Source organism: Passer domesticus, chromosome 2, assembly GCF_036417665.1.
Source record: "Passer domesticus isolate bPasDom1 chromosome 2, bPasDom1.hap1, whole genome shotgun sequence".
NCBI lineage: Eukaryota > Metazoa > Chordata > Aves > Passeriformes > Passeridae > Passer > Passer domesticus.
Window position 1 is genome coordinate 83,147,570 of NC_087475.1, and position 26,071 is coordinate 83,173,640.

Genomic DNA, 26,071 nt, shown 5'->3' on the forward strand with positions numbered 1-26,071 from the left:
ACAGTACTCTGTGGTTACTCCCAGATGTAGATTTTCACATCCTTCCAGTGGTTCCTGTTTAATGGCTGCAGTATTCTTTGTTTCAGGAAGCTGAGACAATGACCAAATCTTGCAAAGATGAAGATAAAGAAGCAGTCAGCCTGCAGCCCAAGAGGAGTGTGACTAGACCGAGGAACGAACCTCAGAGGAGGGGCAGCAGACTGGAGGTACAAAAGCAATATTCCAGATAATGCCAAGTGTTTGCTCAGCCCAGCCCTAAAGATGAGCTGTGGGTCTCTACCCTACCTTGTACTGAATGGTTTTTAGTTCTCTGGCCTAAAAACAAGAAAGTCACAGGCCTCATAATTCTGAGGAATGTATCTGCATTCACTGGTCTATTTTGTACTGCCACCTTAAGATGGAAAAAGTGCACATCACCTCCTGGCATATTCAGTGTGGAAGCTGAATAGTGGATGGGAGAACTACTCAGCTGCAGAGAGGTGCCGGCCCCTTAATTTTCATCTTTAGGCATTCCTAAAGGCAGGAAGTGACTCCTTTGTGAGGTGCCAGATGAACTGCAGCAATCAGTCTCTAACTCAGGGCTGAAGGGTTTACTAAGCTAGGGAGCAACTTGTGGTTAGAAAGGGCAACCCTGACCTCTCCTCCACACCTAAAAATCATTTCATGACTACACAGCTATCGTGAAATGATTTTCCCTCTGGAACCCTCATTTTGAGACTTAGAAGATAATTATTTTAGTGTGTCAGTCCTGATCTGTCCTCTCCTTAGTACTAAAGAAAACTTAATCTCTGAGAATTTCAAAGATACTAAAAAATAAAAATCCATGTTTTTGTGTGCACCATGAAGGAGGCATGCTGACTTAACAGCATGTGCCTTGCATCAAGAGCCTGCTTCAGGGTGTTAAAGGGTGGTGGTGACAAGCTGCACCAGATCAGCTATTTCCTGCATCACCATTGGTGCTAAACTTTCATGCAGAAATTCTCAGACAGCAAATATAAGAAATTAATTTTATTTTTTTTGAAGTAATATGATAAATAATTTAATGCAGGGAATATAAGAATTGGCAGAATACCAGAATTTCAACTGTAAACAGAATAAAACAGCAATAAAAAAAAATTGCCAGTACTCAGTACTACAATAGTCCTTAGCCCATAAAAGGCCTATTCTTACTTCAAAGTTAATCTAGAAAGACTTAAAAAAATTATTACACTAAAAGAATCAAACCAAGCATATGCATTTGTACTCAATAAGATGGAACTGCTTCACTTTTGGAAGGCATCCACTTGTGTTGCAACTCTGCAACAGGAGCTGTCAAGTCCTTGCAGAAGGCAGTGGTCACGAGGGTCAGTGTGTCCCACAGGGTTACAAAAGAGCCTGGAGGAGGGGGGAGGAGGATCACCACCACCACCCTGGCACCACTGAAATTCTGAGTATTTCCATTTTAAAAGCCAGATACTATGCCCAGAAAATATGTGCAGATTTCTTGGAAATACTCTGCACTACTTGAGGGGGGAAGTTAAGAGCACTTATCTGCCCCAGGGCTCCACACAGCTGCTGGGAGTGGAGGCATTTCCCCTTGGAAAGGCTAAGACAGAGAAGTTTTCCCTTTCTTTGCACCACTGGGCTTACAAAAATTGCAGAAGATACTAACAAAAATCTATAGAGACATTTTGTACATGAGATTTTGAATTAATGCAAATCAGTTTTCAAGGACAAAAAAAAAAGGGTGGTTTAGTAAAGGCCGTAAAGGCCCTGGAGTGTGTTTTTACATATGTAGATATGTGATTAGGGTTTCAATTCAAAACACCAAATGGTTTCGATTAAAAAACCCAAAGCTTCAATTCATCAAAAATTGAGGAACAGATTGGCAGCAAAATCCTGAACCTATGTTCAAGATTAATTTACTTGGGTCACATTAGGTAGGTTGAAGTCTGGTATTAGCATCCCCATACTGGGAACTCTAATTTGGAAATTGTATTCCCATTTCTAGAGTATATAAAATGTTTAATATTTCCATTTTGAAAGGAGCTGAGAGTGAGAATTTTCCAGAAAAAAAAAATTAATTCTAAAAGATATCAGGAAATTTTCTGGTATAGCATAAGAAACACTTTGAAATAAATACAGTATTGAATAGGAGACAATGAAATATTACTATTTGGCTACTTCCCCCCAGTTACTTTGATCTTTAGTGTTACATATTCAGAAAGCATTTTTATTACACAGTTAGAATATCAAAACCAAAAGGTGCCAAGGTTATTGTCCAAGTGGTGTTGCTTGGGTGGCCTTTTCTGTCTGTATTTAGTGCAGTCATTCCATGTAGATCTATTTCCAGAACCTGTAAAACCCCAGTGCTATTGCTAGGCAAGTGAACACTGAAGCTGTTAAAAAACAAAAAAAAAACCAAAACAAAACACAAAGAAAGGAGATAATTAGCTGAATGCTGTTGTACCACTTTATCCATAGAGGAAATTGGCTGCAAACAGATGGAAGAATTAACAACTCTAGAGAAGAGCCTCCTGAAGCTCCCAGATTGCTGCAGGTGCGACAGAACAATTCCAGAAGCCAATGGCTGCTCTCAGAGGCCGTGCCCTGCTCAGCAGCACAGCCTCAGTGCTGAGATGGGAGGCCCAGGGCAGCAGCCTGAGGAGCCACGTTTTCAGGGACACATCCCAACAACTATGCTGGATACCTCAGAGCACCCCAGGCTACAGGGGCTTGTACTACTGTCACCCAGCTACTGGAAACTGCACTACAGGAGACCAGGGCTCACATCAGACATCCCAGATTTCCCATGGAACCAAAATGACGATGAATTTGAAAATGAGCTGTCAAACACAGCAGCAGTCCTGAAGCCTGACGAGTTGTCTTTTGGACTTTTTATGCTGCTGTTTCAATTAGTGTTAGAATAAAGCTAATTACATTTTCCTTTGAACTTATTCTCACTTCCAAATATAATGCATTACTCTTTTTTATCCAGCTCCTACACAACAAAAACTTCACTGGTTATGTACATATTGAGAAGACTAATCTCAAATTATATTTTTGAACAAAGAGAAATTTGTTCTGCTTGGCAGGTGAAAGTACAAGTCCTGCCTCACAGAAACTGTGTGTCTGTGGAGACTCGATGGGAGGCAGGACTGGTTACTCTCAGACCAGTCCTGAATGACAACAAACCTTCAGGGTAACGTAAATGACCTCAGCAAAACTTCTGTAGCAACTCCATCACATCAAAGGCTGCTGCAGCAAGCAGAGGTACTGTCAAACTGGGTAAGGCATTTAGGCTTTCAATTTCTTTTAACCATGTCCATATTCGCCCTAATCCCAGTTCTGGGCACAATCCTAGTCCCATAGTGGCATGCTCCCAGCTCTTCTGTGTTCTCTGTCACATTTCTTCCAGCTGGAGGGGGAAAGGGAGATCTCCTTCACCCAATCCCAGCTGCCTGCTGCTACAGCCGACCTCATTTAGCACATACTTCTGAACAGAATTTTATACAGCCACAATCCAGTACCAGTGCTCACCTCCTTGCCTGTCACATACCTGCCAAATAGCGAATGGTGTCAAGTTTATTCGATTCCATGAGTGTTTTTAAGGAAGCTATTTCAGTGTCGATTTTATTACTGATTTCTGAGATAATGCTGTTGGTATTTGCATCCTGAAATATTAAGACAGCATATATTAGGCAATGGTCTCTAGCCCCTTCAGCTTTCCAAAGCTGAACAAAAATACCATGCTACCAGAAACAAGAACATTTCCAACCTATCACTGCTAAGAGACTTTAGAAGACAGAAAATCCTGCTTTATACAATCTGTGAAGATTGCTGAAGGGATAGACAGTAAAAGAGAAAACTTTAATGATCACAGAATCACAGACTGGCTTAGGTTGGAAGGGACCATAAAGACTATCTTGTTCCAACCCTCCTGCCATGGGCAGGGGCACCTTTCACTAGATCAGGTTACTCAGAGTCTCTTCCAGTCTGGCCTTGAACACTGCCATGGATGGGGAGTCCACAACCTCTCTGGGCAACCTGTGCCACTGTCTCACTGTCACCCTCATGACAGACTTTTGTCTCTGATGTGCCAGTGCCTCCTGAAGGAGATACTCTACAGCCCACAGAACAGTATTCCTGCATTTCTGAAAAACAAAGGTTTAAGCATTCACAAGGCATATCACAAAAAAAGAAGATATGCTCAAGATGGGACATGGTTCTTCTTCAGCCCCATAGACTTTGGTGTCCTCTAGCAGCTTTGGGACTTCCAGCCCTTGAACTGCTTGGCTGTAGGCACCTGCACCATCCCTGTGATACAGCTCATCAGTTAACACTGGGAAAAAGGAAGCATGATAGCTCACATCCCAGCTGTGCCAGCCTGTGCCAGTACTTGGGAAGCGAGGGACAAGGCTGGAATGCCTCCTTCCGCTGACTGGAGTTTATTGTGAATCCCACAGGCAAGAAATACCTGCAACAGCCCTGAGTGACAGAGCCTGGCCTTTTGCTTTACCACACCCATAAATGTATTAGCTTTCACCACAGTTTGGGGTTTACAGAACATGCACTGCACAACTATATCCTGCTTTGTTCAATACTTACTTTTTTATGAAACTCTGTAGTTGCTTCCATCAGTTTCCTCTCCTGATCTGTAAACTGTGGATAAAAGATAAATCACAGCTACAGCAACAGAAACACAACACAGAGCTAATAAGGGCATCTCACAGACCAACTCACCATATCTGTCACCCTGCTCCTCTCCAGGTTTATGTCTAGCTTGCTGTCAGCTCGGATTTTACTGGTTTCAGTCTTTAAAACAAATAAAGATTATGAAAATAGCTACTTATTCTCCCTAATGGGAGTGTGCAGGTACTTGCTGTTTACTTACCATTAGCTGTTGTTTAACTTGATCCAATTCAATTTTCATTTTCTAAGTGCAGAGGAGAAAAAAATAAAATATTTTTACAAATTCAGGAAAAGTAACCAAATGAATCAGCGATGTACATGTTATCACTGCATCCATGCAATTATTCTTTCCCCATTTTTCCTCCCAATGGGGCAATTTGTTCTTAATTAAATATCCTAACTAATGTGTTTGGATGTACAGGCATATATAATCTGCTGGGAATTTTGTTCAAAATAAAGGAATTATTTTGTAACGATGATCTTGTTATTCTGAGTCTAAAGACAGCAGAGAAATACCAAAATACCATGAAGTAAAAGTAAAATGTGTCTCAATCACCAAATTAAATAAATTGTTGCAAAGGAATGGCTGATTCCTCTACCTGCACTATATAGTTAATAGCCAGAAACTAGCAGTTACCCTTAAATAAAATTACAGAAACTGAAAAAAATGTACACATCTTAGAACCCTTTACAGAATATCTGAGGCAGGTCACAGCAAGTGAAATATATGTTTTATGTGATCTCTGAAGTTGTAAATTACAGACTCTTCAATTCTGATGAAAGTTTCCAGAATTACTTCTACATTTATATTTTGTTCCACAAAACTGTACATCAGGCAAAACACAACAAATACCGCAATTAAACTGCTTAATGTAAATATATGTTAGTACCTCATTCTCTGCTCTCAGGTTTGCAAATTCACTTTTCTCCAGGATGACCATATCTTTTCGAATGGAGTCCAAATGTGCCATTATCTGCTGTAAAGTTATTTCCTTGGAAAAATAAAACATGCCATTAATTAAGGTGCACTCTTTCTGACAAGTAAAGAAAAAATGTTTAGGTCTGAAATGCTTAAATTAGCTGCTGCAAAGCCCAAAAGTGGGGAGTGTCTCTAACAAGAATGTGACAGAAACAGACAATTTAATACCAGCAATTTGTTTGAAAGACTCCAGAGTTTTGTGCTTTTTCTGTTGCTTTAATACACCAACTCTGAACTTCAGCAAAAAGGTCAGAGGTGTTAGTCCAAGTAGCAATGAAATAGACCTGAAACTACAGGTCACTTCAGCAGTCTTCCACTTTCAGTGAACATGCAGTAGCCTCAGAAGCATTGATTGCTGATCTGAATGCAGCTCTTCCTAAGCACTTCCATTTCTTGCCTACAAACTCATTGAAAGCCAAAGACTTAATGAGTATCATACTGCCAGCTTCAAAGTCTGATGGACAGAAGTAAAACACTGCCAAAAAGCACTGCAAAAAGCCTTCCTGGGGTTTGAACTAACAAGTTCAGAGTTCAACCACTACATATAAACACAGGAAGAAACCCAAACCAGAAAATAAAGGAAGCAACTCAGAATTTTAAAATGCTGAAAGCAATGCTCCCTCTCCCAGCATAGGGAAGTTACCCTACTATTTAGCATGGAAACAGTTTTGATCATCGCTCCGGAAGGCTGTGCAAGCTGAAATTATGTGCTATTCTTCTTCAATTACTTAATGTAATTAAGCATTCATTGCTATTTTTATTTGAACTGCTGAGCCTTTCTTCTAAAAATTTTTATCTTACTGACATTTACTTGTAATAGAAGTTTTCTAACTTTTTTTTTCCTTCTAGAAAACAAGAACTTCTGTCTGTGATTTTCTTTCATCAAAATGAAAACCTTTCTTTTTGGAAATCATATTACATGCAAAGCATCCTAAACAGAATTGGCATGGAACTGCATTAGGCAGAAACAGTGGTTTTTATAGTGTAGTTGGTATTGATAATGAATATTTTATGATGGTATAAGGCATATTATCTCCTCAGTGTAAATGCAACCAAAGTTTTCCCAGGAACTGTAAAAATTTCATTGTTTTCAAGGATGTAGTCAGACTTCAGTAGAAGCTGGTCAGGGCCTATAACCATCTGTTAAAATCCCAAGTGAAACTTAGGAAAACCTGGCACAGTGAGGTGTTTATAGTACTAGAGAGAGCTGCTCACTTGTGTTTGAAAGATGCACCCACGAGCCTTTATAGCTAGACAGTACAGGTGAGTTCTTACCTGCTGGGCCTGTGTGACCATGTCCTTGTAGACGGTGTCTAAGCTGACGTTGGACAGGGTTATCAAGGCCGACACGATGGTCTGTGCTTGCTCCTTCCCAAAGCCTGGGACAGTTGGAGGATGACAAGTTAAGGTGGTATTAAAAATCTGGATAAGGAGCAAGAGACGCTCAAGTGTCACACCTAACCACAGCAGCACAGTGGAATTCACACAATGACTCAGAACTGACAGCCAGGAGCCAGGCACTGTGACTTCAGCTAGAAAAAACAAACTTAATGCTGCAAAAATCTGAAGCCCAGCACCTTTTATTATACTGAAAGTCTTGACATGCAGCTGACAGAAAACCAAATTTCTTCATACGAGATCCAGTCATTCATGCATTACAAAAATAATTTAGCAAAACTTCACTTCATAATGACCTTCCACCAATTCTATTAAAACCAAACTTACCTTCAGCTACAAAGCATGCATTCTATAGAATAATAACAAGTAAATGCATATATTGGAACTGTCCTGCAGAGATAAAAACATATGCAAAACTGATTCTTAAACTGCTGCATCCATTTCCTGCAGAATGAACTCTAACTGGGGTTTCTGCTTTCTGATGATAAAAAGTACACTTTGTTTGTAGCTTGGTGTAAATTTGAAGTGTGATAGATGATGTGTGGTGAATAATGGGGGAAAAAACGTCTCATTTTAGCTGGATCTGGTCAGGTGCTGAGAGTTTTTTGCCCTAGAGACTTATTTCCAGCAATGTGACTGCTATGTTGTGTTTCAACTACCCCTGCCCTAGAGACTTATTTCCAGCAATGTGACTGCTATGTTGTGTTTCAACTACCCCATCTTATAAAGTGGGCTAAATTAACATTGAGAAACGCTTTCAAGGCACATATTTAGAGGACTATGCCACTGCACTCTTCTAGAATACTGATACTGTCCAGGTGCACCACTGGTTTACGTGTCTAAAAAAGCTACACGTGCTTTATGACAGCTTCCTTCCACTACAAAGTGTGATAGAATTGCTTCAGTTTCCCTGAATTTTCAGGGTTACTTAAGCTCTTGCCAATTCCTTATGTTGCTCTTCCTCCACGGCAAGAAATGACTGTGTTTTGTAAAAGTCAGAAAATGAGGAAAAGTTTATATAGGCAAGAAATTGCAGCCTGAAAACTGCCTAAAGCTTGAGAAAAACTAAAATGGCTCTCTTAATTTTGTGGTTTTACCTATACAGACCTGTCACTGTGGTAGAAGTATTGGTAGAAGTTATATAACAAATTAAACTGAATAGCAAATAGCACCAGACTTCACCCCACAAGTTCTAAAGGAACTTCAAGAAGAAATAGCTGAATCAGTTCCTGGGACAAGTCACATTTCACAGCCTATTCTGGTTTCCCATGGACTGGAAAAATAAAAGTGCCAGTTTTAAAAAGCAGTTCTAGAGATGTAGGCTGTCTAGTCTGACAAGCATGATAAAAATAAACATAGTAAGCAGACTACTGTTAATCTTTTAACTACTAACACATATTATTATTAGACCCAAATAGTGGAAACAATCCTAACCTCTGACTGTACAAAGTTTCTATTGTCACTTGGGATTTTAGAAGACAGTCGCTAGTCTGATGAAGACATCAGCTCAAAGCTCAGCAGGGATGAATAAAGCAAACCAAACCCTTTGAATTACTAGGAAAAGGAACAGAGAGCACAACAGACAGAACATTACTTTACTATGCAAATCCATAGGACATGCAGTTGTCAAGTAATGCCAGCACTGTTCCCTGAAAATATGAAATGGAACGGATGTGACAGAATGTGACAGAAGCAGAAAATATTAACAGAAGGGCATTGTGAATAATCAAAAATATGGAAAATCTACTGCTTCAGGAAACATGCAACAAGCTAGGAGTCTTCTCTTTGGAAAACGATGGGGCAATGTGACAGAAGTTTGCATAATCATGAGTGACATGAGAGATTGAATGTTCACTCCTTCCCAGAGATGAGCTGAGTGGGCATCAAATTCACCTCACAGATGCCAGGTTCTGCATAAGCAATACATGTGGATGTCTGAAGTTCCGTGAGGTTACTGAAACTCTCCACTGATGTAAAATACCTCCAGGGTGACAGAAACTGGCAACTTGGAAAGCACAAGGGGATGTGTGACATACACCTGCCCTGTTATAACACTCCTCTGCAGGCTCTGACTCTCAGCTGCTGCCAGGAGACAGAACCAGGGCTGGATGGACTCTTTATCTGACTCCAGCCAGTCCCACTCACAACAGAAGAGTGGGCACTGAGAATGGATCATAGCACTGTGCTGCTGAAAATATTTCTCACTAGGAAAAACCCTTCAGTTACTCTTAGCAGGCTAATAGAAGGAATTTCTTGAAAAACTCCATTTTTGCTATAGAAGTCTTGAACTGTTACTTTACATTTGTTACCTGTGTTCTTTTCCTCAGCTGTAAGACACCACACAAACCTGCCTACAGCTACAAATGAGGTGAATCTAATGTCCCAGTTGCTTGTATGGCACACCATGGGGTGTCTGTCCTTCACCAGCCTGCTCAAGAGGCTGCCAAAACATTTTATACCACCGGGTACTGGCACTCTGGGGAAACTGACAGCACTCCAAGTTACACCACTTAATATTAAAAGTATTCCTTTGAATTATTTGTCTGATACCACTTACCATGGGCTTCCAGATCCTGCACTAAAGCATGGGTATCAAAAGTCACCTTCCTCTGCTCCAGGGGAGTGATATCAACTCTTCTGACATCATATGACTTCCTAACCAACGTGGCAGCAAAACCTGGAAATAATCAGACATGCCTTAATCTTAGCTTATTATGCAATACACTAATCTTCATTTCTTCCATCACAGAAAAGCTGCATGGATGTTGCAACAAAAAGCTGGGTTACAGCACCCACCAGAAACCATCAACATTTTTCCACAGGGAATTTCCACTAAACAGGACTAGCAGATCTGTCTGAAGTGCATTAATGTGCAACAGACAAGCATCCTGATACGGCACAAATAAACCCCACAGCCAATTGTTTTATAATATTTGGGAAACATCACTTAAATAATTTTCGTACTTGTAAAACACTGAATGACTTTATGCAATCAAGAATTCACTGGTGTTTTACTTAAATCGCTGAGCCTTAATTCCAACAGCTTTTTATTTCATCACAGAACCACAGAATGGTTTGGTTTGGAAGGGACCTTAAAGATCAACCAGTTCCAAACCCCTGCCATGGGCAGGGACACTTTCCACCAGACCAGGCTGGTCAAAGCCCCATCCAGCCTGGCCCTGAACACTTCCAGGGATGGGGCATCCACAGCTTCCCTGGGCAGCCTGTGCCAGTGCCTCACCACTCCCACAGTAAAGATTCTCTTCCTTGTATGTAACCCAAATATCTCATTTTCAGTGGCTTGTGTGAACATAAAGCCACAATTAAAAACCAAAACCAAAAAACACAAGACTTATTTTCATGATGGATGAATTTCTTGGTTCATCAGGAAAGTAACAGGGCAGTAAAGAGATATGGTGTTTGTGTTTAATGCCTCAGAGATTAGGAACACCTCATCTCTAAAGAGGTATTGGTTAACCTCAGGTATTAGCTAAAGATCCACTCTATTTATGACGTGCCCTCCCACAAGCAGGTTTCACTGCTTCTCCTGCTTTTATTTCAAGAACATGTTCCTCTTCACCTTATGTTTGTGTGGCTTCACACATTACAGATTCTGCTCTCATTAATTCTCTGTTATCTAAGCAGCCCTGTTACTTCTTAACCTGTTTATTTGAAACTATATGCACTGCAGGCTCTCTGCCTTAACCAAATTCTGTGTCTTATCCAGATCTTTACTCAAAAGCTTTACAACATTTAAACAACAGGGAATTTATAATTTTGTGTCGCTACTAGATAAACCAAGTCATGTGCTATCTTACAAACACACCGCTCTTGTTCTCTAAAGACACAGGTGGATTTTTTCACTGGGTTGATCTCGCCTGGATGCTCCTCTCCCAGCCCGGACTCCACCGACGCGCTCCCGGGCCCCTCTGGGTGCCGCCCTCCGCACCCCGGCAGCTCCTCCCGCCCCGAACACCGCCAGCAGCCCCGCACGCCGGCCCCGCCCGTGGGACTCACCCCTTGCTCCAGCCCCGAGGGAAGGCGCTCAGCGCTCCCTCACACAGCGCCTCAGGGACGCGGCCGCTCCCACGCACCGAGCCCGGCCAGCGCCGCTCACAGGCACGGCCCGGCTCACCCGACACCGGCAGCCACCCACCCCGAGGGGCCGCAGCACCTCACCTCTGCGAGGAGCCGGGGGCAGCCGGGCCGGCATCGGGAGCAGGAGCGGGCCGGCCCAGGCGCGGATGGCACCGCTGCTCCCGACGCCCCTCATGGCGCCCCAGCGCTCCGCTTCCGCCCGCTCACTGCCGCTTCCGGTCGGCCCCGCGGGGCATGCTGGGTACTGTAGTCCGCGGCCGCGCGGCAGGGCTCGGCCGGAGGCGGCGGCGCAGCGCCCCCGTGCGGATGGGAGGAGCGCAGCGCTGTGGCCGCCATGTCCGCCCTCAGCCGGCGCCGCACGGCGGGGCTGCTCCGCTCTGTGACGCGGGGAAGCGACCTTGAAAATCATCTAGATTCAAACCCCTGCAATGGGCAGAGAGACACCTTCCACCACAGCTTGCTCAAAGCCCTGTCCCTGACCTTGGACACTTCCAGGGATGAGGCATCCACAGCTTCTCTGGGCAACCTGTGCCAGTGCCTCATCACCCTGACAGTAAAGAATCTCTTCCTTGTATCTAATCCAAATATGTCATTTTCAGTGGCTTGTGTGAACATAAAGCTACTCTTTTTTTGGTTTTTTTAGAGATACATACGAGTCTAATTTTCATGATGAATTAATTTCTTGGTTCAGGAGGAAAGTAACCGGGCAGTATAGGGACATGATGTTTGTATCTTATACATTTTCTGTGCAAGCTGTGCCTATGACTGGCCCCCTCACGGTAAAGAATTTCTTCCTAATATCTAATCTAAACCTGTCCTCTTTCAGTTTAAAACCCTTGCCCCATGCCCTGTCACTACTGGCTCATTTAAAAAGTCTCTCTCTTTTCACAAGCCCCCTCGAGGGGCCGAAGGCCGCAGTGAGGTTTCCCCTTAGGCCTTCTCCTGGCTGAAGTGCCCAACTCTCTCAGCCTTTGTAGGAGAGGTGCTCAGCCCTCTGATCGTCTTTGTGGCCTTGCCTGGACTTGCTCCAACAGATCCACATCCTTGTGCTGAGGTCCCAGCACTCTGGGTGGGTCTCACAAGGGCAGAGCAGAGGGGCAGAACCCCTTCCCTCGCCCTGCTGCCCACGCTGCTTTGGCTGTAGCTCAGAACACAATTGACTTTCTGGGCTGTGAGCACACACTGCCAGCCTGTGTTCAGCTTTTTATACATGAGAGCCCCCAAGTCATTCTCCTCAGCAAGTTCCTCTTCCAGTCTGTGCTCACATATGGGATTGTCCCACCAGGTGCAGCCCCCTGCACTTGTTGAGCTTCATGAGGTTCTCATGGGCCCACGAATCAACAGCTCCTGTGTTGCCGAGATACAGACATTAGAAACAGACCCCAACAACAGCAGCAAAGAGCTGTCACTAAGGGAGAAGATCGGCGCCTTCTCTGCAGGGGTGTTTTTGTTAAACACTAGCAGTGTCACATGCAGGCTCAGAATGGCAAATGCTCCTTGAGCAGCACACAGTTCTGTCCATTCACAAAAGCTTCCCTGGCGGCTCAGAAAGGCCGAGTGCCCCAGGGTGCTGATTTTCTACTTCAGACAAACAGCGAGATGGCAAACTGGGTGTTTGGAAGCTGTGATTTCTGTCAGCCGGAACCGCAGCTGAGCTCGGTACGTTTCAGCAGACAGAGCTGCTCCGGGCATCAGGGCTGCTGTCCCAGTTTGCCGTAGGAGGGCAGCAGCCTACAGCCGGATTGACTGGCGACGGGACTGTCCTGATCAGTCCACCCTTCTGCTCTGTTTTATTCTCACTTGTACACGTCCAGTGCAGGACAGCCATACCTATGCCCTCGGCTGGCTATGCTACAGCTTCTGCACGGACACAACTCACACATCTCGATATTATCAGTCCATTTGTCTGGGTGAGGGTCTGCAGCAGGGATTACTTTTGTGCTGCCATACTCTGCAAGGATGCTGTAGGGTAGAAGGCTCTCCTCTGAAACAGATGAAAATAGGGAAGGCAAGTGGATGTGGACAGCCAAGAGACAAATGTTGAAACCAGTGAGATGGTTGGAAAGAGGGGAAATAACAAGACACATCCTCTGCCTGGTGTTGGCACCATCCATCTATCATCCCTGCCTCAGCATCCATGAGCACACCCCTCTCCCAGCTCTGTTCTGCTTCACCTCAGGGGATAAGAGAGGAGTATTGCTGGGAAGCAGAACTGGCTCCCTTCCCTCTCCTACCACACCGGTGAGACAAAGCCAAAGTGCAAAATACAGATGGGAGGTAAAGGTGAGCAAGATCCAACAGCCTGGAGTGGGACAGAAGAGAGCTTGCATCTAGAAGATGCTGTTAATCATAATTTTGTCCTCTAATTGTTTCAGCACTGGCTGGTATTGTATATATTTAGGAACATGAGACCTCCACAGTGTCTCCTACTGAGGTCAGTGTACTCTGACTCTCTTCTGCATTACAAAGGCAGTCTGTGCCTCTGCTGGCTACTCAGTGGGCTCTTGTGCTACAGCGTCGTGCTAGCAAACATCTCTCAGGATTTCACTCTCATTTGCTAAAGCTACATGGCAGGTGGGAGGCTGTTACCCATCAGCTCTCCAGAGTTGCTTAAGCTCTTTATGGGCAACTCAGAGAGAAGAGCTGGTGCATTCTACCCAGTTTTGAACTGACTGGAGCTTAGGAGCTTAACTGTGCTTCACAAACATTCAGAGACAAAGAGCAGGGAGCAGATGAATAATGCCAGTGCAGATCAACAACAACAGTACAATAGATTCTGTATTCCTCATACAAAACAATTCACTGAGGCATGCATCCTGGAAAGCTTTCTTCCTCCTAAGGTACCTATCACAGTTTGCTTTCCATCTAGATAGCACATTTGCAGCAAATTAGATTACCTTCCAAATAAACATGCAGGGTGGGGCATGGTAGCCTGGGGTAGGACAGGTCAGTGCTCTGCATGATTAATTTAGTTACATCAGGCTCAGATAAATCTTACTAAATTAAATTTAGGTGGAGTATGGGCTGTGCACAGACAGACTTTGAAGCTGTGGTTGCCATGATGTTGATTTTCACCCTTGTTGGTGTCTTGAATAACACCGAGACCCCCAGTAGGAGATGTATTTGATTAAGTCTTGTCTGAGTCAGTGAGGTGGCTGCAGTCGATGGAACCATGCTGATTTCTATCAGCAGAGGCTACTGCTTGTTCTTTTAATCTTGTAGTGCTGAGAAGCCCAAACCCTGCATCAGCATCTCACCATTGTGAAATCTCAGTGTGTAGATCCTGCATGCAGACACAGTCAATACAATTCTAGTGTGGAAATTAGTTAGGGGAAAAAGACTTTGGTGCTTGTTGCCTGATGCTCCTCTTGCCCATCTTTCTGGATTACCCTCTCCCTGCCTGCCCAGAACCTCCATCTACCACCTGTGTGATACCTCGGTGGTCAGGTGCACCCCTCAAGCATAAGCCCACCCACATATTGCATCTTTTCTTAGATGTTGTGATGTTTCATGGGCTTACTAAGCTACATATAACTGACCCTGACATTCCCAGTCTAGGTCACTCCAGAAATCCAGATGGATTCTGCTCCCTTGTAATTGGATGATGTTAGGGTATGCTGTGCAGCAGTGTCCAACAAAGCCTTCTGCTTCTGTGGATCACCTGCCAGGCCATCAAACCAGCATTGTTGGGTGGGTGCTTTGTAGCAGTGATTTTCCTTGCAGTCTGTGCATGTGGACTTCTAGATTTGAGGTGGGCACATTGTTCCACTTCTTCATCCTCCTAATTGTGCAGGAGGAACCACAGGCTGGCATGGCATGCCCTGCATCCTCCCTTCCCTCTGGCAGGACAGAAACAACTCTGTGGGGCATCTCTGGCAGCTGAGACCTAGACCTTTGGTCAGGGGGAGGAGGGGAGATTCTCTTTGAAACCTGGGAGCCATTGGAACAGTCACTGTGCAGTTAGCGGTTCGGGGTCTGTCCAGTGCATCAGCCCCATGGTGTTGGCGTACAGCACTGGTGAGTTACGTGCACCTTCTGCACATGGACTGGGTGCAGTCCCACCACCTCTACTTCCCTCAAGCATTGGATGCCTTTTACAGTGGTGGTTCTCTTGCCCAGGCATCGTACCAAGTCATCCTTGAGGGAGTAACTGCTTTCATTGTCAACAGGAGTTATGTCCAAAGGCTTCCCTTTGTCAGTCCCAGTGTCTCTCCTCGGGGATCCCAGCTGCCTGGCTTGCTGGCTAACTCCTGACAGAAGATCCCAGTATCCTGACATTGGAGCAACTAGGCAGCAATCTGCTCACCTGGCTTGTGACTGTAATTTTTCCACAGATCTTGCAGGTCCTTTAAAACTAGGGATTTATGACCTGCGTGATTTCCTACTCCTTGGTCTCTTTGTTACTCCCTCATCCTGCCTCCTCTGATGGTGCTGGGCTGCGGCTCAGTAGGCACAGGCCAAGTCCAAAAACATTGCCAAAATTTGCTGAGTCTCATTGGGTTAGGCAAGGCACCTTCCTTCGAGTGGTGAGCCAGTTCAACAGGTTTATGTGCCTGTTCAAGTGTGAAATCTCAGGCTATTGAAGGTGATAACTGCTCTAGGCACTGGCTTTAGGCACCTTCCCAAATCCTCCCACAAACCTTGCCAGCACCAACTGGCCATCTTGGTGCACATTTCTTTGTCACCTCACCAACAATGCTTTATGCTTTGTTTACTCTTGTACCAGGACCAAGCCAGGGTCTGCAGGCCCAACAGCGATCCAACAGTGCTTGAGAACATAATCAAACAGCATGCATGAGCACATACAGGGAACTTGGGAGCCCATGCAAAAAAGCTGGACACATCCATCCCAGGGGAGCAGAGGATCCATCCCAGGGGAGCAGAGGGAGGTGTAATCCCTAATGCTTCCTGCAAGGCAGCTCACACAGCACGAGAGGAGCATCAATGCCAGGGCTGTACGCCAGCCCTGGCACATGGCCATTGTCTTTTTAAAAAGGTGTCCAGGCACAGTGAAATAAAGCAATAAGCACCACAGCAAACAGCAGAAACAGCCTTGGACTATAATATACAGTGAAGAACACAGGCTGCTTGACCAGCACAGGATCTGCCTCTAACAACTCTAAATGCTGATAGAATGCTCAAATCGAACCCGTTATGTCAGGCCCCATGCTGTGCTTGGAACAGACTGTTGTGGGCTCACCCTACCTAACAGATGCCGACCCAGCTGCTTGCTGACTCCCTTCCCGCATGGGATGGGGACAAAACAGAAAGAAGGTGAGGAGATTTGTGGTTTGAGCTAGTGATAGTTTAATGGGGAGAGCAAAAGTTACGTGCACAGGCAAAGCAGGGGAACTAAAAAGGAATTTATTATTACTTCCCACTGGCAGGCAAGTGTTTTGATACTTCTTGGCAAGGAGGACCTCAGCTTTAGTTGAGAAGACAAATGCCATAACCATAAACATAGCTTCACAGAATCACAGAACCACAGACTGGCTTGGGTTGGGAGGGACCTTAAAGACCATCCAGTTCCAAACCCCTGCCATGGGTAGGGACACCTTCCACTAGAGCAGTTGCTCAGAGCCCCATTGAACCTGGCCTTGAACACTTCCAGGGATGAGGCAACCTGTTCCATTGCCTCACCACCATCACGGTGAAGAATTTCTTCTTAGCATGCTGCATTCTTCCTCCTTCCTCTGAGCTTTTACTGCTAAGCATGATGTCATATGGTATGGAATCACCCTTTTGTCAGCTGGAATCGACCGTCCTGGCTGGGTCCCCTTTCAACCCCTTGCCAATCCCAGCTAACTTGCTGGGTGAGGTGGGCAGAGGAGGAAAGAGGGAAAAACCACAGATGCTTTGTAAGCTCTGAGCAGCAACAGCCAAAACACTGTTGTGTTACCAACCTCATTTCAGCCACAGCTTCAAAGCATTGCTCCACACACAGGCTGTTAGAGAAAGAAGGTAAATTCAGCCCAGCCAGGCCCAGTACACTTGTCTAGCAAAGATCCTGAAGAACAGAGTTATACTGGAGAAGCTGGCACAAGTTCATAAACAAGTTAATAAAAGTCACTGTTACCTTATTTACAAGTTATTATGGAAATGGCTGACAGCTCCTAGGGAGAGTTTTTCACATCTCCTGATGTTGCTCAGAAATTCTGATGGAGTCCAAACTGCTTTAACTAAGATAGCACAGTGGGGTTTTAGTGTTTTGAGACCACACAGGCACTGATGCATTGCCATGTAGGCATGAATAGCACCCACTCAACCTCAGTGCTCTGTGTCATGGGAACAACTTGCAGACCACTGTTTTCACAGATCTTCTGCTTGAATAGGTTATACAAGAGCTAAGAGCCTTTTGCAAAGTGATCAAGTGCTTATGAGCCAGGAAACAGAGCAAATATATTTCTTTGCAGGTTAATGTAAATCCAGCTGGGATCTTAAAAAATTTAACAGATGAGCTTCAGAAAGGTACACTGCTTGTTTCAAGACAAGTGGAGACATGGCAACATCCCCACTTAGAGCTCCCTCACATGCAGAGGGTACTGTCATTCTGGCTTGGCGAGGTTGTGTCAAGGGAGATGTGTCCCTGCAGCAGCTGCTCATTTCTAGATGCTCATTTCATCCATCTGCCCTGCAACCCGTTGTGCTGTTAACTGCATTTGCCTGTAAGGACATTTGTCTTCTCAGCAATTCTGTAATGGTTAGACACGCTACAGCCAACTGCTAAATGCCACAGACCATCAGAAATGAATGCAGAGTCATATGGGCTGTTGCATAATGGAGTTAGATGAGGACATTTTTCTCCCCTGTTCCAGGTACTACAGTTTGTACTAAGGAGCTCTGTCATCTCACCCAAAACTTAATTCAACAGGAAGCATCTAAACTGCTAGAATAAGAGAGCCCACACCTGACCTTCAGTCCCTGGGAGGCACTTTTGCTCAGTAGATAGCTGAGTGACAGAGTTTCTGAGTTGATGAAACACACACACACATATTCAGGTAAATTCGGTTCCCATTAGCATGGCTGTAAATTAGGAGTGGATTTACTGCAACACTGTCAGACTTATTTGGCAGCAACCTCCAAAATGCTTTATGCTAGTTGAAATCAAATCTCTGCTGATGTCATTCAAGTTCTGATTGTTTTTCCTGACAAGAAATTTGTCTCCTCTGTTGGTACCATGCATGAATAAGAGTTCTTCGTCCCTGGCCACAAGCTCACAAACCAGGTGAACAGAGGCTTTCTGCACTGGTGACCTCCAGCTTGGTTTGCTACAGGGAGTGTAAATTGGGATGAATAAACAAATACTAAAGATTTAGATTTTATTCTACTAAAGGAGCAGAAATTCATCACTCCAATATTATGCTGAATCCTCAGCAATCAATCCAGTTTAAGGCTATAAAGCTCCTTTTCAATAGTTTTACTGACTTTAGGTAAGAGATATGCAGAATATGGAATGAATTTCCCTGATGAGGTTGTTATGCTGTTTCTCACACTAAGGGCAATAGGTTTGTCCCAAAAAGGATAAGATTTATAGGATCAAGTTATAATTATTTTTCATACCCAGGTTTTGGCTTTTTCATCTTCCCTGTCCTGGTCAAATGGAAGTTTGGGTATTTGAAATTCAAGTGTACAGTTATCTGCCCTTTCCAGTTTGCAATCTCAACTCCTTCTAAAATGAAAAAAAGTACAGGTTTTAGAGTTGTGGAAGATCTTGAAGCTATGAAGCACCTAGTAACTGCTGTTTCAATTTACAGGATACATGAAGAAATTATTCTGAGAGAGGTGCACAACACATTCCTAACCATACCACCTATGTATGGCTGAGGACACGAGGAATATATCCAGCCATGAAGAAATGGCCTCTCAGCCATCAGTTCATGGTCAGAAGTGCATCAGAGTTTCAGACTCTCTTTTTCCCAAAATGAAATTATCCTCAGTATCTGCAGGTAATATGCAAAACTGAAATCTCTCCTACCCCAGTAGGCAAATCTAATTAATGCTTGCATAAGGTGTTGATCATTGGAAATAATGAAGTTGAGGCTGGATGGGGCTTTGAGCAGCCTGGTCTAATGAGAGGTGTCCCTGCTTATGGTAGAGGATTTGGACTAGGTAATCTTTAAAGGTCTCTTTCAACTGAAATAATTTTGTAGTTTAATGGTAAACCTCTCAGGTTTGATGTGCCAAGAGGATTACTTCAGAATAAACGTTTTGTAGATCATCAGTTCTAGTGTATGAAAGGGAGTGTGATGCTCAAGATCAACGGTGAAAAAAATTGTATAAGGGGATGCCAAAAGAAAACTGATTTGGGGCAGGCTTGAGGTGGAGTTCAGACTCGTTTGCATAAAACCAGAGTTTTTGGCACGTCTCTATGAAATAGATGAGGTCTTTTGTCAGGAGTGGAATGGAAACGCTGCCTGCTTGTACCATTCACAGAGAGAACAACTGAGGAAACAAGGGCACAACTCTGCTCAGAGCTCTGTAGTTGCTCTGCAGCAAAGATGAGAGTAGCACAGAGGCATTCTGGGTCCTGTGCCAGAGTAGTCACTTCATGGTATAACATCTTTTTCCTTACTACAGTTTAATCATTTGGGCTGAAGTATTCCGAGTTGGAAAATCTGATCATGGCTGAATTTGAAAAGGCAGAATGGTTCAGATCTTTCTGAGCAGGCAGCTCTGGTACTCCCACATCTTGAAACAACATAGGAATTTCAGCAAGGCGTTTACTTGGGTTTACTTTGCTTTCACCTTCAGATTTTAAAACAAGGAATTTAGAAGAATCTGCAAGTTCATTACAGTTCTGCAAGTGGAGGGGTTAACCCACACTTCTGTGAACTATGGAGATACAGACCTAAACACTAAATGATCACAGATCTTTAGGAAAATACCATGTGATCTTGTTGTTTGGAGCTGACTCATAACACATGCACAGCATGAGCAGGGTAACCTTAAATCTGGCATTATGGTGCTTGCATATGCTTAGATTTTCAGGTTTAATAGCCTGTGTGTAATATATATTTATCTGTCTGTGTCTATATACACAATATATGTGTTTAGGCTTTGCTATGGAAAAACAGCCAACCTCTAATTCAGTAGCAACTGGGAATTACACAGAACAGTGAAATAAAGCTGTGGAAAGGATTGTTTTGATATGAGATGTTATTTCTGTTCTGATTTCTCTTTCCTTTTCTTCCTTTGCCTTAATAAAAACTATTAACCCAAGATCATACCTCAGAGCTAAAGCAAGCCCATAGGGAATTTCTGAAATGTTCAGAAGGAGTGCAAAGAAGCGATTTTGCTTTATTTTGCAATGATTGTAGATGCTCTGTGCCAGGTCTGGTCCCTCCTGTAGGCTCAGAAAAATGACTTAAACAGTCCTTATTGATGAACACCAATTAACGACATAGGTAAACTAGCATTAGTGTCCCAATCTCTCCATGCATGAGATGAATCACCCCCTGGAACAGACCCAGCCTAGAAATTGTGCTGCTCTGAGAGTTGTAATAAAATTGAGTTTCCACATTCTAAAGTAACTCTTCATCTCAGTGCTGATATGTGGACATGGCTAGCAGCAACAATCCTGGTTGTAATAGGATTAAATTAAAGAGTAATAGGATTAAACTAAGGAATAGAAAATGAAGCTTCCATAATAAATTTCCTGATGATGAGACTCCACCTGACAAGTAAAGCTTATCACCTGACACTGAATCACTTAGGAACTATACAGTGCAGAAATTTGATAAGAGAAGGGATTAAATCTAATGCCTATTCTCCATCTCAGAGTTTTAATGATTTCTATCTTCATTGCAGGCACACGTAATTTAGCATGAAGAAAACAATCAAAAAAACCAAAAACGTTTGCAAGTCTACTTTTATAAATCACCCTCCCTGGAGAAAATGTGGGCCTCTCCTGTTGTTGACTCTGAACAAAATGATGATGAGTTGAAAGAGAGGTTGGACTCTCTTAACATCAGTGATTCACATGAACTCCAAATGTTCATGTGAATCACATTTGCAAAGGAACAGGTCCTGAGTATTTCAGGCAATTCTATAAACCTGCTTTCAACATAGGCAAATGCTTTTTACTTATTTTAAATTCCTTTGGAATACCTTTAGTTGTGTGTTGCTTCCTCGAAAACCAGAAAAGGAAGATGGGTGTGGATGATTCGGCTGAAAAAAAAAAGTCTTTTAAAGACTTTAAAACTGGCTGTTCTCATATTCCTGAGAGACAGGAATGAATTTCCATTACAAAAATTCCTGTAGCTGACAAAATACTTAGGAAAAGGTTAATCTGGGTCTAGGATTGTGAGTCCTAAATCAGAATTGTACCAGCTGGCAGTACACGTGATATTTCCTTCCTGTCTGCCAACTTTATCCATAGAGGAGCGAAAGACTAGGCTTGCAGACTTCCTTTTGTCCTGAGAAATGCCTGAGCAAGATAAAATATGGGGCACATCCTCACTTACTCACTTGCCATACTGTCTGCTTTGCATATGGATAGGTTGGCAGCCTGCATCTCACATAAAACCTGGGGCACCTAAATGATGAGGAAGCATGACCATGGGCCTTCATGCATAAGAAGACCAGGCTAAGCTTTTTATTCTTTTTCAGAATGTGCTCAAAACTGGTAACTGAGAGTGAATTTCATATTGAAGCAATTTGGATTTGAGAAGAGCGTGGGCTGGGGTGATCGGTAAGGCTCAGTTCTTAAAACCTGAGTATCTTAACCAGAGATCCTATCTCCCTTTTGAATAAATGGGATTTTATTCACCAGGGCCAGGAATCACTTTATTCAATGGCAGGTGTATGAGTTGAAGCTACTATAGTTTTTGTTACCTTAAAGCCATGATTTTTTGTTTCCTTGAAATTGGGTTGGTGATGCAAAGGAGCATAGAGTAAAAACAGTTATAGCTTCCTTCTTCTCTAGTTTCTCTCTCATTTTGTGAGGAAATGAAGGGCCTCTCCTTTTGTAGGCAGAAATTATCGTCTGCCTTCTTCAGGAAGCCTTTTCACAATGGGGACACTAGGACAAGCACGTGGACATTGTTGTTTCTAGGAATGCATTTGTGAGGCTGGACATGATGGCTGCTGCCTTGTCCTTGGGCACATCAGCCACACAGCCAGGTCAGTTCCGATTGGGATCAGCAGCAGCAAGGAGGCAGCTTTGGGAGACACTGAGCAATTGAAAAGGGTGTGATGAAACTCCTGCTGCTGTTGTAGAGTCAAACATTTCTTCATCTGCTGCTGTGTTAGGCATAGATAATTGGTTTGAGTAGTAGATGTAACATGGGCAAAACTGGTTAAAAACTTCCATTTTCCCATGAATCTGTCTGAAAAAACTTCCGAAGTATTTCCTAGTGAAGGAGCTCCTGGTACCTTCTGGTCTCTAAGAGTATATCAGCAGAGCCCTGTCTACTTGACAAACAGACCTAATGTTATTTGAATTTATATCAACCAAAAAGCAATTATGAGTGCTCTGGCTTGGTGGATACCAAGTCCAGGTAGGTAAGTGGCTTGAGTTGGAGAACTGTAGGCGTTGCATCATAAAACAATTTCCTAAATCACCGATAGCAAATAAATTTGAACAGCTTCTTTATGCTGCCAAGCAAATCCAGGAAGGTAACATGGCAAGGCAGTGGAGCGAGAGAAAAATCAATTTTCATTTAACTCTGGTGGGAGTTAACTGGAGTGTTAAAATTTGGTGGTCAATTCCTGCTATAGAAGGAAACTGTTCTCATTGTCCTGAGGGGCAGAACTGTGGAAACAGCTGTTTTTCTGTATTCACGGCCTAAGTGAAAAATCACTAAAATTAATTTATTTGGGTTTGATCGAGAGCAAAAAGACAAACAACAACCTAACAGTAAAACCAAATAGCTTTCATATCAATTAGAACAGTTAATTTTTTTAAAGTGTTGAGAAAATACATTTAGGAATGGGCTAAGAAACTTTGTTTCCGTAAAAAATATTCCAAGTGTTCCATTAAAAAAAAAAAAAGGTGGAAACAGGATTTGACACTTTTAGTTGCTGAGAGCATCTGAATTTTTGACAAACTGTCTGATCAAAACATTTCATGCCACTTTGCATGCACTCAAGAACGTCTGTAGTGGACCTACAAGCTGTGTAGGGACAGTTTCTGTATGTCAGAGCAAGGACTGCTAAACAATCCTTCCACCTCAAACAACAAAAAGAACATTTCCATGAAAGTGGAAGCAGCAGTACAGAGAAGACAGGCCTATAAAAGATGAACGAGCACTGGCAACTTGGTGTTTTCCTTGTGACGTGGGTAGTCAAGAAGAGCAAGTGTGTCCCAGGGTTGTCAGATGTCGCCTGTGTGTTTAAAGTGAGCTGATGTGAATGGAGGGGCTCTCCTGGGTGTGGAGAGCTATGACTTGTGCTGTGCTGCATGTTCAGCTTGTGTGGTGCTGCATGAACCCCTACCACGAGCTAGGTGACTGCAGCGCAGGGGTCTGCCAGTTCTCTGCCTGTGTGGTTGACAAGGGCTCTTCCTTCCAATGGGCAGGACCTCTCTGAATTTCAGGAGGTTCTTATTGTTTCCTTCATCCAGCCTGTCTAGGTCCCTCAGAGCAGCAGTCCTTCATTCTGATTTTGTTCCCAGTGTGGTGGAAAGAGAAGGCAGATAAAGAAATAGAGATGTTTCTACTTTTCCCTTTTGTTCCTTGAGCTGCAAAGAGGTTTCTTTTGGGGACAAAATCAAGAAGCATTTACTAAAAAAGGGTAATTCGGGTGATAACATCAGTAAGCTCCACTTCAGTAAGTAAGCAACAATGAATCTATGGACAGGAAAAAAAGGATACAAAATTTAGATACAAAGGATACAAAATTTAAAAAAGCTTTCATTGAATGTAAACCAGCACGATGAGATTAATGTTCCTGGTGCTCTTTGATGCAGAATACCTTGAGCTGGTCAACCAAATAAAGGCAGGGAATTCTGAGTTCAAAAGCCTTAAGTCTTGCTAATTTTAACAGCCTAACACAAGCATGCAATTGCTCTTCTGTGAAGACATCCTGGTGCCAGCTAATCATCTCATTCTTGGGATGTCTGAACTTGTGCAGCTGCTGCTCCAAACTGGCTGTGAAATGGGCAGTGTCTAGAACGAATGGAATTCAGTCACACTTGATGAGATAAATTATGGCATAACAGTTTTCTGCTCCTAAAATGGGAAAGACCAGCATTTTGCAGTAGGAACGGGTTGCTTCTTTTTTTCAATGCCATCACTCTGTGACAAATGAGTGCAAACTTGGTAAGAATCAGTAATATCCATTGACAAAGTGTTCCAATCCAGGTGTTACTACATGAGAGGAGAAAATACCATGCTCCTTGAACGGAAAATCTATTTCTTTCCATTAGAACAAAGTGTTATCAAACAAGAGCTCTTCCCTATTCCCATGAGCTCAGACCTACTTTTATCAAGATAAATAACCAAATGAAATTCTTAGAATTCAAAAGGAACAGGCAGGCTCAGGTATTTTGAATATTTGGTGGCTTAGAATTATTTCTGAATAGAGCTGGAAATAGTAAACCATACCTTTTAATGTAGAATTAATCTGCTCAGAAGACTTGGGCACAGGAGCAGTGTCTGGCTCAGAAAGGATAGCCATACCATCCTCACATCCCAGCACAAGAGCCTGGCTACTGCTGCACAGTTGTGCTCCCTGCATCCCTGCACTCCCTCCAAAGGTTTAGCTTCTTTAGAGCTACTGGGTGCTGTGATTTATAGGCATTTTCAGCCTTTGGTAAATTTACTGGGTGCTTGTCTGGTCCACAATTTAGGATTACAAAAAAGAAAATGATATAATTTTCATGGTGTGGTCTCAGAATGGAGATGAATGTTGAGTCTGGAGGCTCCCTCGGCCTCCTTTGAGCCTGTGGAGATGAAGTGAACAACACGTTCATACTTTCTGCTTGTTGACTGTAGGTGCAGCTTGTGGCCATCACCACAGCTGGGTGATGTGGAGGAAAGCACAGCTTAAGCCCGTGTACTGATTGCATCAAGGGCTTTCAAGGAGCAACCCTTTAGATCAACTGATTTCCTCATTAGCTCACCCAGTGAGTTTTCAGCAGGAGCAGCTCAGCAGCCTTTGTAACCATTGACAGGAATGTTTCTTCCTCCTTGTAGGGAAGATTGTAAAATAAAGTTATCATTCAATATAGAAACTAGATTTCTTCCCCTCCACATTATAAAGCTGTAAGTGATGTGATTTAAGTCAGCCTTAGGAATGCAGATTAAATGTAAATAAAGAAGAGAAGAATATATTCCCATACATATATAATATATTCAAATATATTCCTGTAGTTGCAGATGTTGCTAATACAGTTTATGCAGCAAATTCCAATGCAAGAGTAACTATGCTTCATCTACCATCCATAACTTTTAATTGTGATTCTAACTATTCCCTTGCAAATGTATATATTGATCATAAACTGGAAGCATCTATGCTAATGACCACTAAATTAATGAGTTGATATACATACACAAGAGATTCAAATTATAATTGCTGCATAATTGAAATACCTATAGAAATACAGAGCTAGGCATAATGGCAGATAGTGCATTTATTTTGTAACTAACCATTGTATTTCTATTCAAATGATTCATTGATTCTTGGTAAAGTTTATAGACGTGAAACAAATTTGCCTCACTAAATGGTTGATGTTGTATACTCAGTTTGAAACTGGGGTGGAGGAAGATAGGATGGGGGAAAAAAGGATTAAAAAGATGTCCAGCAGCAACAACTGGAATCATTATGGTTGGAAAAGACATCTAAAATAGTTGAGTCCAACCATTAACTTTTTTGCAGGGATGGTGATGCTACCACTTTCCCTGATCAGCCTATTCCAGTCCCTGACCTCCCTTTCAATAAAGAAATTTTTCCTAATATCCAATCCAAACCTTCTTCCTTGGTGCA

The 26,071-nt window shown here is 43.1% G+C and overlaps 2 protein-coding genes and 1 long non-coding RNA gene across 10 annotated transcripts in view; 2 read left to right on the forward strand and 1 right to left on the reverse strand.

Annotated features, from left to right (window-relative positions):
* The window catches only part of ANKRD42 (ankyrin repeat domain 42), a 19,330-nt gene extending 15,785 nt beyond the window's left edge, over positions 1 to 3,545 (forward strand). For all 5 annotated transcript variants that reach the window (XM_064409634.1, XM_064409633.1, XM_064409635.1 and 2 more), the window contains 2 exons: positions 87 to 206; positions 2,464 to 3,545. In XM_064409634.1, the coding sequence (XP_064265704.1) occupies positions 87 to 206; positions 2,464 to 2,496 (153 nt within the window). In that variant the 3' untranslated portion in view covers positions 2,497 to 3,545. The remainder of the gene's footprint in view (positions 1 to 86; positions 207 to 2,463) is intronic.
* CCDC90B (coiled-coil domain containing 90B) lies at positions 994 to 12,454 on the reverse strand. 3 transcript variants are annotated; one of them, XM_064409642.1, is made up of 9 exons: positions 12,163 to 12,454; positions 9,606 to 9,725; positions 6,926 to 7,029; positions 5,562 to 5,663; positions 4,874 to 4,915; positions 4,723 to 4,794; positions 4,588 to 4,641; positions 3,539 to 3,653; positions 994 to 2,378 (listed from the first exon to the last, which is right to left on the reverse strand). In XM_064409642.1, exons 1-9 carry the CDS (start codon positions 12,356 to 12,358, stop codon positions 2,323 to 2,325), a joined length of 861 nt encoding a protein of 286 aa, XP_064265712.1. In that variant the 5' UTR covers positions 12,359 to 12,454; the 3' UTR covers positions 994 to 2,322. The 3 variants fall into 3 exon arrangements, with proteins under 3 accessions (XP_064265712.1, XP_064265713.1, XP_064265714.1); XM_064409643.1 differs by lacking the exon at positions 12,163 to 12,454 and adding an exon at positions 11,228 to 11,357; XM_064409644.1 differs by lacking the exon at positions 12,163 to 12,454 and adding an exon at positions 11,066 to 11,331.
* Positions 12,455 to 12,835: 381 nt separating this feature from the next.
* The window catches only part of LOC135294431 (uncharacterized), a 71,371-nt gene continuing 58,135 nt past the window's right edge, over positions 12,836 to 26,071 (forward strand). For both annotated transcript variants that reach the window (XR_010356534.1, XR_010356535.1), the window contains exons 1-2: positions 12,836 to 16,420; positions 18,901 to 19,092. This is a non-coding gene — a long non-coding RNA (uncharacterized LOC135294431). The remainder of the gene's footprint in view (positions 16,421 to 18,900; positions 19,093 to 26,071) is intronic.

Excerpts from the sequence above, each read along its gene's own strand:
- CCDC90B (XM_064409642.1), bottom strand. The coding sequence starts at position 12,358 with ATGTATAAAAAGCTGAACACAGGCTGGCAGTGTGTGCTCACAGCCCAG. Across the intron at positions 9,726-12,162 it reads ATCTGTTGGAGCAAGTCCAG|GTTTTGCTGCCACGTTGGTT; the intron begins GCAAGGCCACAA and ends GATTATTTCCAG. Across the intron at positions 7,030-9,605 it reads GCAGGATCTGGAAGCCCATG|GCTTTGGGAAGGAGCAAGCA; the intron begins GTAAGTGGTATC and ends CAACTGTCCCAG.